The sequence below is a fragment of the Punica granatum genome, chromosome 7 (genome assembly GCF_007655135.1).
Source record: "Punica granatum isolate Tunisia-2019 chromosome 7, ASM765513v2, whole genome shotgun sequence".
NCBI classification, from domain to species: Eukaryota; Viridiplantae; Streptophyta; class Magnoliopsida; order Myrtales; family Lythraceae; genus Punica; species Punica granatum.
The window spans coordinates 792,415-806,970 of NC_045133.1; the positions used below are offsets into that span (position 1 = coordinate 792,415).

General features: G+C 38.6%; 2 protein-coding genes across 7 annotated transcripts; one reads left to right on the forward strand and one right to left on the reverse strand.

Annotated features, from left to right (window-relative positions):
* The first annotated feature begins 2,453 nt into the window (after nucleotides 1-2,453).
* On the forward strand, nucleotides 2,454-7,760 carry LOC116215099 (tryptophan aminotransferase-related protein 2). 5 transcript variants are annotated; one of them, XM_031550677.1, is made up of 7 exons: nucleotides 2,455-2,801; nucleotides 4,979-5,024; nucleotides 5,139-5,212; nucleotides 5,932-6,232; nucleotides 6,584-6,864; nucleotides 6,967-7,268; nucleotides 7,356-7,760. In XM_031550677.1, the coding sequence occupies exons 2-7, from the start codon at nucleotides 4,998-5,000 to the stop codon at nucleotides 7,568-7,570; spliced, it is 1,200 nt and encodes a 399-aa protein (XP_031406537.1). In that variant the 5' UTR covers nucleotides 2,455-2,801; nucleotides 4,979-4,997; the 3' UTR covers nucleotides 7,571-7,760. The 5 variants fall into 5 exon arrangements, with proteins under 5 accessions (XP_031406534.1, XP_031406537.1, XP_031406535.1 ...); XM_031550676.1 differs by lacking the exon at nucleotides 2,455-2,801 and adding an exon at nucleotides 2,997-3,874; XM_031550674.1 differs by having other exon boundaries at nucleotides 2,454-2,801; nucleotides 4,979-5,212.
* Nucleotides 7,761-7,843: 83 nt separating this feature from the next.
* Nucleotides 7,844-9,484, reverse strand: LOC116215100 (WAT1-related protein At1g09380-like). 2 transcript variants are annotated; one of them, XM_031550679.1, is made up of 4 exons: nucleotides 9,262-9,484; nucleotides 8,949-9,102; nucleotides 8,704-8,855; nucleotides 7,844-8,041 (listed from the first exon to the last, which is right to left on the reverse strand). In XM_031550679.1, exons 2-4 carry the CDS (start codon nucleotides 9,057-9,059, stop codon nucleotides 7,873-7,875), a joined length of 432 nt encoding a protein of 143 aa, XP_031406539.1. In that variant the 5' UTR covers nucleotides 9,060-9,102; nucleotides 9,262-9,484; the 3' UTR covers nucleotides 7,844-7,872. The 2 variants fall into 2 exon arrangements, with proteins under 2 accessions (XP_031406539.1, XP_031406538.1); XM_031550678.1 differs by having other exon boundaries at nucleotides 8,949-9,107.
* Nucleotides 9,485-14,556: the final 5,072 nt, after the last annotated feature.

Below are 14,556 nucleotides of genomic sequence, written 5' to 3' on the forward strand. Positions count from 1 at the left end.
TCAATAAAAATAAATTAAAGTCTTTCATGCCACAAGTAGGACTTTTTCACACATTCACCAATAACAGAAGAACTTTTAGTTGCGCGTACATTTAATTGCACATTTAGATTGAGTTTCTTTATTCTTCCTTATATACCGTCCATCCTTTTAGTGTTTAAATTTTCATTTCAAGAGACCATTGACTTTCTAGTGCTGCACAAATATATTCGAGTAGTATTCATCACGCGAATATCATCGGAGAAACAACATAAAAATTCGCATTGCATCGTCTAGATGGAGTAAAACTTCTAATCAAAAGCTTCTTACATGGTTCTATATACATATACATATACATATATATATATATATATATCGAGTTTTCCATGCATTGATGTTCAATGTTCTTTCATGTCCCTTCTCGATACCCTCCTGTATGGGTCACAATTCGAAACTCATGATGAGGTTGATATTACCTTAATATCCTTTTGAGTTATGATCCAAAAATTCATGAGATTAGGAGATGGGTGGATTTGGTTAATTGTTCATCTCCTAAATGGTTCGTGATATCCAACGATCACAAATCATGCATTAATTTAAGAAAAATGGAGCTCTCCACTTTCACGGCAAACATCATTCAAAGAAAATATCATTTCGAGATAACATTATCGTTATTCGAATGAATTGTTGACTTGCTGCAATTTTGTATTACTCTATTACGAATTATATAGTGGCATATGACATACATTTATTTATATAAAACACAAAGTGCTCACTAGACCACGTAATGCACAAACCAATAGACTAACATATGAGAGAAATGATAGCCATGCAACTCACGGCCATAAACGAATAGTTTCTCCATTAGTTAATCATTAAACAAATTAAAGGAGGAGAATGAAATCTCAAGGTTTATCTCAATTAATTAATTAAATGCAGTTTGAGTTTGAGTTGAAAGTTTTTTTTTTTTTGATGAATGTTTGAGTTGAAAGTTCAATGAATGGGTTGGTGTTCCTTTTCTCTTACACAAGTCAACTTCTCTTTTTTAACTCTTATATATATATATATATATATAATATAAATCTATTTTACATTCGACGGTCAGCAATCAAAGTTCTCCCCTCTTTCCCTTTTTCTCCTTTTCCACTCCAAGCTTCAATAAATAGTCAACACCCAGCATGCATCAGTGGTGAGGTGACGATCCAATCATCACCCATGACTGGAAATTTCTTATTAGCTTCTAATTTGGAAATTAAGAACAGTGATCATAGTTTGGGGAGGCCGGAATTATCTGATTCTAATAACCTAGATTTATGAAGTTTCGGATTATGGTAGTTTGAGTGGTAAAAGAAAAAGATTATGGTAGTTTGACGAATAGCCAATCTTGAAATGTAATTGTCGTTAGTGGGAATATGGAAGCTTGGCAATTGGCATACTCTAGCTTTAGTACGAGTTTATCCATAAAGGCAGTTTCAGCCCTATCGAAATTGCAGTACCAAAAAAATCTCAGGCCAACTGAATTGTTCTTATCACTGCCCATCCCAAAGGTCTTCATGACTTCTCAAAAGCAAGATTCTTCTGATCCGCAAAGACCGAGAATGATACGATTTCATATTTTTTATTTTCTTTTGATAGAGTTTTTAAATTTGAGTTTCTAAATGAAGAAAATTTATAATTAAAAAAGCTTTATTCATAATGATCGACTCTGCTTAAATTTAAATTAGTCGGATTCTAAGGAGCTCTTCAAATATTGGGTGGTGCATACTAGAAATAACCAAAAAAATAAGATGTGATGATCCGATTCATCATTTGCCCTGAGTAGAGTCGATATAATTTATTATATATATATATATATATACGCGCGCGTACACGCACACGCATTTAAAATAGGTTAACTTAGAAAGGAAGAGAAAAACACAGGGACTGGATTGGATTGGGATTTTTGAACTTGTAGGAGACCCACTTGCAGGATTTGCAGCAGCACTTCTGGCAGACAAAAAAAAGTCCAAACTTTTAATTTCAGTCAGTAAATATGAGCATTAGCAGGTTGATTTGTTTTTTCTTTTTGAATAAAATGCAGCACCTTGATAAGCTTACTCTCTAATAATAATTAATCTCAGTTAGTAGGTGGTGGAGGGTAGACTGTGAATTTACAGGGATGGACATATAACTTTTTTTTCTTTTCTGGGCTGAATAGGAATGAAATGAATCATATATAACCTTTTAAAAAAAAAAATAACAATAAAAGAAAATTGTCATATCCATCCAACATCACGTTCTTCTCCCTTCCCCTATATCAAACGACCAGCTTTATTTATTTATTTGTATGCGAAGAACATCTCGTAATATGGGCACTTTTGTGGCAACCCGCAGAGCACTGCACGAGCAGCTATTATAGCTTTTGTAAGCCTTTCAGCCTTTCCACCCTCAGCCCCCCCCTCCCCTCCCCTCCCCTCCCCTTCCCTGCCATAAAGAAGAAAAAGATCGCTCACCACCCCCCACATTATTGCCCCCAAAAACCATCCCTCCCATCCCATTCCCACGGAAGAAAAAGAGAAAACTTTTCCCTGCACGGATGAAAGATTCGATGCTTTAGCTGAAGAGAAAGAGAAGAGCACTGCTGGAATCGGCTGTCGGTCTAGATCGATTCTCTCCAACTTCTGGGTCCCGTCTTGTTTTTTTAATGATTACTCCGTAGTCTCCATTAAAAGGGTGTTGGTGGGGCAGCTTGGTCAGCTGTATTCACTTGTAAAGTTCTCGACTTTCTCTTACTTCCCTCACTCACGGCCAAACCAAACAGCAACTGGGCCCTTCTCCTTCTTCAGGTCAGTCTCGCAACTGGGCTGTCGTCTTGTTTCATCAGTACTGAGAAGCTCCGGTTTGGTTCCGGAGCTGTTAATCTTGGAATGTGACCCGCAAAGGGCGACCGAATCTTGAGTTTTTGGCCATTCTCCACCCCCTTATTATTGCTTGTTCGTCTAGCTTTTGAAAGGTTGCATTTTGACGAGGTTGGAGCTAGTCTTTTTCCTTGGGACAAGAGCATTATTAGGCTACTCAGGGTCTTACTCATTTTGCTTACTTCAGTTTTTACTGAAAGTCTGGATTTTTATGGAAGATTGATAGCTCCTTGGGTCCTCTTGTCTTGTTTTATGGGCTGAGAATGTTTTTATTTCCATTTTTAACTTTTTGGGTGTTATTTATTGTGGGTTGAATGAGTTGTTTGAGATCTTTTCTAATTGAATATTCATGTGATAGGTTTGTAGTAGGCTTGTAGTTTATAAGCTCACCTCAGATGTTCTGATTGGAAGTTGTCCCAAGTGAGCAAAAGGACAAAACTGTTTCCTAACCGAGCATTTACATTGTTAATTCTCGAAGATTTCTCCTTATCCCTCCGACTCGCTCCTTTTGTTAGTTTTGCTTTCCTGTGATTATTGCTGCAGAGCATCAGGAGCAAGAAATCTGGGAAAAACAGATCTTAATCTCGTAGATACGGTCTACCTCTACCATATTATACCGAAATACAATGTTCTTACATAACCAGTTTCAAAGCAATATCGAGGAAATGTTATTTAGTTAATTTCACTCAATTTGAAACTAGGAGGACACCGTGGCATGATTTTGATAGGCTTGGCGTTTTCTTTCTGTCTAGGATCTGCATTTGGCTACTTGCGAAATCAATCTCACTGAAAAAGCATCTCCTTGTAGGATCCCTGCATCCTGACTAGTCGAATTAGGAGTTGCTTTTCTGTTAACTACTCAGTAAAAGTCCCCAGTTTCTTTCTTTCTTTTCCTTTTTGGGGAGAAATTCCATGTTGTAAAGATTACCAGCTGTCCCAAGCTAAGTTGAATCTTGAGCAACGTGTTTACTACAGAATGTCCAAATGCTTCATCTGCGCAGGTTCAAGTGCTCATTATTATTATTATTATTATTATTTTGGGGGTTGCTCTCTCTGTCTTTAATCTCTCTTCAAAGACCATATGTGAAATTGATTTTGATATGCTGCTTGTGTATCTGGAGCTGACCCTCATAAGTTGGCTGTCTTCTTCTTTCATGAATAGGTTATGGGCTTTGATAGGTTTAAGTCCCGTCCTTGTTTATGTCTCTAGGGCTATAAATGGAGCTATTTTTGTTTGTAAAATCTGTCGCAGCGCAGGCTGGGTATGATTTGTTTTCAATATCAACATTTTTAATGTTCAAACTTGCAAAATTAGCTACTAACTGAAGCGTGAGGAACTTGCAAGTGAGACTGAGAGTCAATGAGCATCATAGGCATGATGAGGACTCCTATTGGAACTTGGGTCCTATAGTTTTCATTTTGATTTTTTAAATTATTTTCACCTATTTAAAGTTATTTTGTGTGCATTACGAAATCAGTTTGACTCACGGCACTGATCACGTGAATTGACATTGAAGGTTCTTGTTAAGTGTAGTGTTTTTTTATGTGCTGTATATTTTGGACAGAAATCCGAAGATAAGCCATTGTTGCTGGAAAGCTTGGTGTGTTTGTTTTTTGAAAATTTTTTAACTCAACTCAACTCCACTTATCTTCAATTTAACATCACAATCATTACTTTTTTTCATTTTTAAAATTTTTTTAACCATTCAATTCAATTTTTAATATTAAATTCTCTCAACTATTCATTACTTTTTCACAATTCAACAACACAATCATTACTTAATCATTACTTTCTCTTAATTATTTATTACTTTTTCACACTTTTTCTCATAATTCAACAATACAATCATTACAAACCAATTAAAACCAAAACTCAACTCAATAATATGAGTTAGATATGATCCTTACATATAGACATACAAGTGAAGCATCTTTCAATTTTCCTTCTCATCCAGAAATTTTGTTTTTGAAAGCTTTGCTTCCTCATATTTCTAGCTACTAATATTTCGCTTATAAGAGATTACTAAAGTTGCATTCTGCAGCTATTTAAAATTTAATAATTGCTATGACTCTTAACATTTCACTTCAACGATGTCATTTTTCAGTTCTCAGTTTTCGAGAGTGATGGTCAAGCTCGGGCCTGTATTTTCAGTAAGACACTTGCTTGTGCTTTCTCTTGCTATCAATGTGAGCTTAATGCTCACAGTTATTCGAGAGAGGGTGAAGGTGGAGGAGATCCTTAACATGTTCTCCACGAAGCTGCAGCTGGCAACAGTATCGCCGTCTACTGGAGATGGAGAGACAACAGACAATGGGGAAGCTATTATCAACCTCGATCAGTGAGTTGCAGAAAGCTCCATCTTTTCCATAGCTTATCGATTTGCAATGTGACAAATACAAAAACTATTGTCTATGCTTGATGTTTGCAGAAATACAAATGATATTGGCAGCAAGCCAGTAACAAAACCAAAACAATAATTTCCAACTGCAATTCACAAGATTCAACTCAGGAATTGCTAGTAAAAAGGAGATTAGAGTTGGAATTTTATGGCCCATTTATCACCAGTAATTGCTGTGGCTGCTAATATCGCCATGTGAGATAGTAATCACTGTCATTAGAATTCTTTACTGGGATGTTGCCTAGAGCTACTCTAAAAGGCCAGCGGTCCTAGTAATCCTCTTTCATGCCTAGGAGAAATAAAGAGAGAATAAAGCTTTTCGTCATGTTTGAATTAATGGCAGGTCACAATCTTACAACATTGGAAATTTTCAACCTCACATAGATTTTAAGAAAAAAATGGGTTTTCTCATTTTTCTTTTTATAAGTGATGGGTTTTGTCATTGATATACTCGGGTATTATGAAAAGATGGGTTTTGTCATGAAATATACTTGCATGGATTTATACCGTATATACTGTTTCTTTTTCCCCTAATGATCTAGCTGTCTTGAATTTGACTGGAACTGATCCCTCCCCGGGTCTGGCTGAGAGAGCCACTAGTACTTTCTTGTTCTTAAAGATGATCCATGTGATCTTGATTTGGTTGTCCATTCTATAAGCGGTGACCCCACGATGTACGAAAAATATTGGCAACGGATGGGAGACAAAACTACGGTAGTGATCTCGGGGTGGCAGTTTACCAGTTATTTCTCAGATCCCAAGAATCTCTGCTGGTTCTTGGAACCTGAGCTTGCCGAGGAGGTTGTTCGGCTACACAGAGTGGTGGGTAATGCAATCACCAAGGATTACCACATTGTGGTCGGAACAGGCTCTTCACAGCTCTTTCAGGCTGCCCTCTATGCGCTCTCTTCTGATGCCTCCGAACCTATGAGCGTTGTTTCCGCTGCTCCTTATTATTCTGTAAGTGCTATATATGTACGAGATCTGCGCTATTTGTGTGATGTAAAATCATCAGATAATGCTAATATTTGTGTCTTTAGAGTTGGGGCCTAGGGCTTATATCAGTAAGTTTATCCTCTGCTTAATCCACTTTTGTTATAGAAAAATAATGTACATTTTAACCCCATGGACTGGCCGTTATTTGCATTACGTTGATAAATAATACCCTTGCCAGGCTTCTCTTTGCATTTAATAATTTTGAACCATTCGGTTAGATCAAGCAGGCCCCAATTATCCATAAATCTATGTCTTGGCTGGTTTTGGTACCCCTTCCAATTATCTGTACATTGATATTGCTTCGTATACTTGCAGTCCTACCCTGTAATCACCGACTGTCTCAAGTCTGGGCTGTACAAGTGGGAGGGAGATGCTCAGGCTTTCGATAAATCGGGGCCCTACATTGAGCTTGTAACCTCTCCGAACAACCCGGATGGCTTCGTAAGGCAATCGGTGGTTAATCGAAGCGGAGGTATACTGGTCCACGATTTGGCTTACTACTGGCCACAGTATACTCCGATTACAACCCCCGCAGATCACGACCTAATGCTCTTCACTGTCTCAAAGACCACGGGCCATGCTGGGATGCGGATTGGGTAAGTTTGACTAATTTCTTTTGCTTTCGGCATGTGTACCTGGAAGGAAAATATTAGAACTTATTTTTTAACGATTGCAAATCGGCATTGTCTTCTCCTTAGATGGGCTCTTGTGAAGGACGAGATTATTGCAAGAAAGATTGTCAAGTACATTGAGCTCAGCACCATAGGTGTGTCCAAGGATTCACAGCTCCGTGCAGCAAAGGTTCTCAGAGCCGTTTCTGACAGCTGTGGAGTGGCCCACCCTTTCAAAGAGGAAACCTTCTTTGGTTTTAGCCATCACAGCATGGAATCAAGGTGGATGTTACTGAGAGAGGCTGTCAACAGGAGTGGGATTTTCAGCTTGCCCGAGTTCACCCCTGGGTTTTGCAACTTCTGGAATCGGGTTTTCGAGCCTCTCCCCGGTAGTTACTTTCAGGCAGTCCAATATTTATTAAGAAACTCAGTTTTCTCTCACTCGAGCTTCTTTATAGTGTACTCTCCTGGTGCAGCTTTCGCGTGGCTGAAGTGCGGAGATGGGATAGAAGACTGCGAGAGCTTTCTGAGAGGGCATAAGATTTGGACGAGGAGTGGGAGGTATTTTGGGGTTAGCCCCTCGTATGTGAGAATTAGCATGTTGGATCGTGATCGGACTTTTAACCTCTTTGTAAAGAGGTTATCACGGATCCGTTCACAGCGAAGAATGAGACTTGAACACGTAGACTGATAGATTCTAAGCTAGGTGGAGGCAGTGTCATAAGCATGAGCATATTCTTGTACATGTAACCCATTAAATTAGTTGATGACCATTTTTTCCCGTTTATGAGGGAGGAATAGGCAAACATGATTCTTCTGTACATGTAATTCGAGGAAGGAAGTGGATATGACCACTCATCGAGTCTTATCCCTTCAGATCACTTGCTCGTAACGAGCTTTTAGGCATGACTCGGAATATCCTAGAGTACACCTAACATATATGGCAGGACTAGTCGATATATGTCCTTGAGTATCCTGATTGATTTAGTTATTTTAGACTTGAGCATGGACATGATGTCCGCCATCTGACGGTGCATCAGCTTGCAACTCTAGGTCTGGCTCGATCTCGTCCTCGTTTACATTGCTTCTCTGCTTGGCCTCCTTGCGATTCCCCCATAGAACCACGTATATCCCCTCAATTATCAGAATCGATCCCAAACATCTGAATAAATTAAAATATACGAATTGATCATCAAACGGTAGCAGCCATGCATTATTAAATGAATGTGAATTTTGGTTAATCTATATCAATATAATATAATATATGAACTTACTCAAACCTAATAAATAGGGACAAAATAATAAATGTCTTAGTAATTCATAACAATAATTTATTATTATGAGTAATAATATAATAACAGAAATGAGAAATTAAAGGTTGATTAGATAACTCATTAAAATCAATTAAATTTATTAAATCTTATGATGCCTTTATAGCAAGAAATATCACAACACTTTTCCTATTATAAGGATCTCAAAATACATAGCCCACTTTTCATTCTCTTAATATCTTACAACACCCTCTTCATCTACACTCCTTCCCTCATAAATTTACCGAAACTCTTAGATCACGATTTGCTTAGATAATATTTTAATTAACAGAAAACATGGAAATACGTCTTAATGATATCAAATTTGTTTATTATTATCGTTAGATAGAGTCATTTTTTTCTTATTTGCTATTAATTTTTATCTCACTTTGTTCAGGAATATATAGTTTTTTTAATCCAGATTTTACAAAATTAAGCCGTACAGCACACGGGACAAAAAAAAAAGTTAGTTAAAAAGTATTGATCAAATAAGAAGATCATTATAAGTACGTACTTGCCGAGATTAACTTTCTCACAAAGGTGGGCCCAGCTCAAGATAGCGGTTATCATGAGCATCAGAGGGACAAACATTGAGACAAAGAGAGCGCCCTTCCTTCTGATACTCCGAGTCATTATACACAACGCCAGTGCAGAACATACAATACCCTGTAAATTTTAAACCCCCTACATGAACATCGATCGAGTTGATGATCACTTGACTTAAAGTATTTAACATGCAATATGTACACAGAAGCTTACCGAGTAAAGAATCGCGATGATCCTAATACCGGAGTTGAGGGACTGGGTTGAGATGTCATTTTCTATGCATACCCCGACAACCACACACTCGACACTAGTCATGAGGCACATGAGCGTTGTGTTTGCGTATGGAGCAGCGAACTTGGTGTTCAATCTGGCCTAGAGAGTTAGATATATTTGTATAAGGAAATCCGAACATAATTATGTCAGAAGAAGACTATCAATCAAGTAATTAAAAATTCTTCAATATCAATGCATGCCGAAGAATGAATTTTGCATCTAATTATTGTGGAGAGAAGCTGAATCAGTTTACCTGGATGACGAACCAGAGAGATCAGGCTGCAGAGCTAGCCAGGCAGAAGAAAGGCCCTGAGATGTTGCTTGAGTCGTCCTTTGTCTTAGTGCCGGTCATCTTCTCTGTGAATTTCCAGTAGATGGGGGAGTTGCCTTCGACGTCCGGGCTGCGGTAGAAGGAAAGAAGCATAGCTCCCCCCACGCACACTATTGTCCCAACCACCGTCGCCTGGCCCGCTATAGTGTTCAACCCCAGCTGTCTCTTGTCTACAATTATTAATGACATTGTAACACTAGCCCTCCGCCACACATGATCGGTTCACAAATCATATATATGCGATTCTCTCGCTGGTTATTGTTAATTTGATCAATGTTTGAAATAAGAATTCTCTGCATCGTGAAGCTCCTTGGCGATTGCATGTCAATTTGATCAAATGTTTAGAATTCAGAATACTAGAACTGAGAGAGCGTGTTTATCCTCTAATTACTATGAAAATTCGAAGTGGGAATAGTACTCTTTTTTTTTTTCCCCCCCTATATGATAATTAGTGGCCTTGGTGTCCTTTGAATGTAAGAGAGGGGTTGAACTTACAACAACAAGCAACAGTTGCTGAAGTAGTAGATGCATGCACAACAGAGCAATAATACTAATAATAATAAAGAGCAGCACTATTTCATTTCCCAGAAAAAAAAATAAAAAAAATAAACCTCCCGGTTGTTTAACTTGTTAGCTTCGTAGGGTTGGTACCTGAAAAGGAGAGCGAATAGAAAAGTCGCAGCGGGGAGAGTATTGAGCAATGCGGTGGCAATTGTTGGGGTGGAATTTTTTAACTCAATGAAATAAAAATCTTGATTCCCTAATATCCTGCACACAACATCAAATATACTCACGATTCGATGTTCGAGATATGTGAAGAAATGAAATGTACACAATATTGCTATAGATTATGTGATGAAATGAAATGTACACAATATTGCTATAGATGTACAAACTGATTAGCAAATCATGCTCTTTCACTCTCATTAGGAGTTCATAGACTTAGCATTTGCCCATCGAAACTTGACCGATTACTATTTGAGGATCCTATAAGGGCCATCATGCCTACTATTGTATTGTGTAATTTTTTTTTAAAAAATAAATTGGGCTAAGCACCGTATTTCAAAAAAAGAAAAAAAAGAATACACGATATTAAATGGGTGGGGAGCTGAAAGAATATTACCCTGTAACAGAACACAGGAAAATTTGGAACAGGACTGCTCGGGTTATTTTCTGCAAACCCAATAGCAATGAGAATATACACAAATGACAGAACACTCAAATACACAGATCGGCTCACTCACCCAAGGAAGGTCCAGAGACCTGAAAAAGTGGCCCACAGCCACAAAGAACAAAGGCTCACAGGCCCACTGAGTACAAACTACATACACTACGTACAGAGCATGCATGTTCAAGGTTCACAATATTTAATAATAATACTAATAATAATAATAATTCGCTGGTGATCTGAGTAATGGTTTGGTTTGAGAAATGGAAATTTACCTTTCGAGGAAGAAAGCAAAAGGGAATGTGGCAATGGTTGCGACGATCTGTCTATACGTGACGAGAACAAAAGGCTTCAGCCCCGAATCCAAGGCGAGCTCCGATACAATCATCATACTGGCGTACGCGACTTCTACCATCAGTCATGATGACCGTGTTCCTTTGGACCCCGAATGACCATAGATTTCTATCATGCAAACTACGACATGGGAGCACTCTCCTACACCCTTGTGAATCAGCTCGTCAACGGACTTCCGGAGCTGTCCATGACCGTTTCTCGCCTCACGGTGTTTTACAAGCAGAAAGAGCTTTGCTTTTACCCTGCCTGGGCTTACGCTATACCAGCCTCCATTCTAAAGATTCCTGTTTCCATGCTCCAATCTTTGGTTTAGTTGGATAAATTTTTAAATCTAAAAATGGGCCTAAATTCGGACTCGAGCCCATATGCAACCCAAAAGCTTAAGCCAATGGGTTACTGGGCCTTTGTCTTTTATAAAGTTTTCACATATTTTCTTTTCAACCGATGTGGGACATTGTATCCTCTCACATCACCATTTTTTCTCCAACATCGAAGTGAGGGCGGGTGTGATTAAGTCGTGCGGTCTCGTCGATTGATTAAGGTCACGTGTCTCGTGTAAGACGACACGATACCACGTGAGGGCGGGATGTTGGAGAAAAAATGGTGATGTGAGAGGATACAATGTCCCACATCGGTTGAAAAGAAAATATGTGAAAACTTTATAAAAGACAAAGGCCCAGTAACCCATTGGCTTAAGCTTTTGGGTTGCATATGGGCTCGAGTCCGAATTTAGGCCCATTTTTTTTGAAAATTTATCCAACTGGTATCAGAGCCCATGGTTATAATCCTGGGTGTGTAAGGCGGCTTCGTGCCATGAGGTGCTGTATCACCCACCGTTTTCACCAGAATCATGAGGCTTGAGTCAGCAAAAGCTATTTGGGATTACTTGAAGGAAGAATATGAAGGAGATGAGAAGATTAGAGGTATGAAAGTGTTAAATTTGTTGAGAGAATTTGAAAGGCTTCAGATGAAAGAGAGAGAGACCGTGAAGGATTTTGTTGATAAGCTTGTGGAGATTGCTAACAAGATTAAAGTGTTGGGAACTGATATGAAGGATGATAGGCTAGTGCAAAAAATTTTGGTTTCTGTACCAGAAAGGTTCGAGGCAACTATTGCTTCATTGGAGAACACTAAGGAACTTTCAGACATCAAACTTGCTGAAGTTCTTAGTGCTTTGTAGGCTCAAGAGCAGAGAAGTATGATGAGAAGAAAATGGATTGCTGAAGAAGGAATGGCTGAAGGAGCTTTGCAAGCCAAAATACAGCAAAGTTTTGGTGGAAAAGGAAAGAAGTTATATGGCAATGCTTCTGAAATTGTTGCAGCAGAACGATCGAATAGCAACCAAGGGGGAAATCATCCTCCTTGTCAGCATTGTGGAAGGAGAAATCATCCACACTATAAATGTTAGAGGAAGCCGGACATGAGATGCAGGAAGTGTCAAAAGTTGGGGCATGCTGAGATCATCTGCAAGGAGGAGGAGACTCGGCAGCAAGGTGAGGCACAAACTGCAATTGAAGAAGAGGTAGAACAACTCTTTGTTGCTTCTTGTTTTAGCTCAAGTATTTCAAATGGTTGTTGGCTTGTTGATAGTGGATGTACTAACCACATGACAAGTGATGAGAAGCTCTTTAGGGAGCTTGATAGATCAGTAACAGAAAGAGTAAGAATTGGGAATGGAGAGTATTTGGCAGTGAAGGGTAAAGGAACTGTCCAAATAGAGAGTTGTGTTGGTACAAAACTGATATCTGAGGTTTTGTATGTTCCTAAAATTGCTCAAAGTTTGTTGAGTGTTGGTCAGCTTGTAGAGAAAGGATACAAGGTGATGTTTGAGGAGAAAAATTGTTTGATTTCTGATTCAAAGGGTCATAAGTTATTTGAAATTCCAATGAAGAATAAGTCTTTTTCTTTGGATCCACTGAAGATGAAGTCTAAGGTGGATGATGATCAATCTGTTAAAGGGAGAAGGTCCATTGCAGACAAAAGTCAGAGTTGCAAAGTTGCTATTTTAGAATCTGCAGGATGTGAAGAAGGCAAAGCCCATCTAAAAAGGATAGATAAAATGAAGGAGGAGTTGGGCTTTATAGAGCCCAAGACAAAACTCATTCTTGATGGCTCTATGAACAAACAGGAGGAGAAAGTCTATGGACTGAAGGAGACTCCTAGAGCATGCAATGGTGTTCAGATTGTGGAAGAAGGAAGCACTAATGTGTTCGTGAACGATCAAGCAAAGTGGAGAAGTGAAGCTGGTGCATTGCAAAACAGAAGACCAGTTTGCAGATATCTTCACCAAGTCCTTTCAGATTGGAATGTTTGAGTTGTTAGAGGAAAAGATTGAAGTTTGCAGCAGCATCTGATCCAAGGAGGAGTATGTTGGATATTGTTTCAGAGCTGCTTTTCTATGTGTCGCTCGGTGTCTTTGAGTTAGTTTGGTCAAGTCCTATTTCTAGGGATATTTTAGATGTTATGGTTATCTTGTTTGTTGGATAGAATTTGTTATGATTATGTTGCTAGATTTTAGATCAAGTCAGTAAGTTTGTTAATGTGTCTTAGTGGGAGAACGTGTCTTAGTGGCAGAACATTTGGGTATTTTTTAGCCTTTAGCAGTTATGAAGTTTATATATATATATTTGGTTCATACGTTGAATAAAATAAACTTTTCCTTCCTAGAATTTTTTTGGAGTTTCTTTCTTAAACAACAACAGTGGTATGTTGGATAAATTTTTAAATCTAAAAATGGGCCTAAATTCGGATTCGAGCCCATATGCAACCCAAAAGCTTAAGCCAATGGGTTATTGGGCCTTTGTCTTTTATAAACTTTTCTTATATTTTCCTTTCACCGGTGTGAGACATTTTTGTCACACTCTCCAATTTTTCTCCAACATCCCGCCCTCACGTGGTATCATGTCGTCTTACACGAGACACGTGACCTTAATCAATCGACGGGACCACACGACTTAATCACACCCGCTCTTACTTTGATGTCCCGACATCGGACACAACGGGTGCCTGCTCGAGGCGCACGTTACGCTTACACTCGAGCCTACAGGTCACACAAACCCTCGCATACATGCGCGTTATGCGCACCTCACGACACGAAGCCGTCCTACACACCCAGGATTATAACCATGAGCTTTGATACCAGTTGGATAAATTTTTAAATCTAAAAATAGGCCTAAATTCGGACTCAAGCCCATATGCAATTGTTGTTTAAGAAAGAAACTCCAAAAAATTCTAGGAAGGAAAAGTTTATTTTATTCAACGTATGAACCAAATATATATATATAAACTTCATAACTGCTAAAGGCTAAAAAATACCCAAATGTTCTGCCACTAAGACACGTTCTCCCACTAAGACACATTAACAAACTTACTGACTTGATCTAAAATCTAGCAACATAATCATAACAAATTCTATCCAACAAACAAGATAACCATAACATCTAAAATATCCCTAGAAATAGGACTTGACCAAACTAACTCAAAGACACCGAGCGACACATAGAAAAGCAGCTCTGAAACAATATCCAACAGGTTTGGACTTCCCTCACTTATTATGTGGTCGGGTACACTCCTGAGGTTGCCAGGTGAGTTCACGGTTGTACTTTTTTATAATAAAATAGATTCAATTAACAAAACATGGCGTCTTGTTCCCTCTTCCTGACATATTGGTGATCTTTAATGATCATTTCCATTCC

Excerpts from the sequence above, each read along its gene's own strand:
- LOC116215099 (XM_031550673.1), top strand. Across the intron at positions 6,233-6,583 it reads CCGCTGCTCCTTATTATTCT|TCCTACCCTGTAATCACCGA; the intron begins GTAAGTGCTATA and ends GTATACTTGCAG. Across the intron at positions 7,269-7,355 it reads GGTTTTCGAGCCTCTCCCCG|CTTTCGCGTGGCTGAAGTGC; the intron begins GTAGTTACTTTC and ends CTCCTGGTGCAG.
- LOC116215100 (XM_031550679.1), bottom strand. The coding sequence starts at position 9,059 with ATGTGCCTCATGACTAGTGTCGAGTGTGTGGTTGTCGGGGTATGCATA. Across the intron at positions 8,856-8,948 it reads TCATCGCGATTCTTTACTCG|GGTATTGTATGTTCTGCACT; the intron begins GTAAGCTTCTGT and ends TAAAATTTACAG. Across the intron at positions 8,042-8,703 it reads GAGAAAGTTAATCTCGGCAA|ATGTTTGGGATCGATTCTGA; the intron begins GTACGTACTTAT and ends TAATTTATTCAG.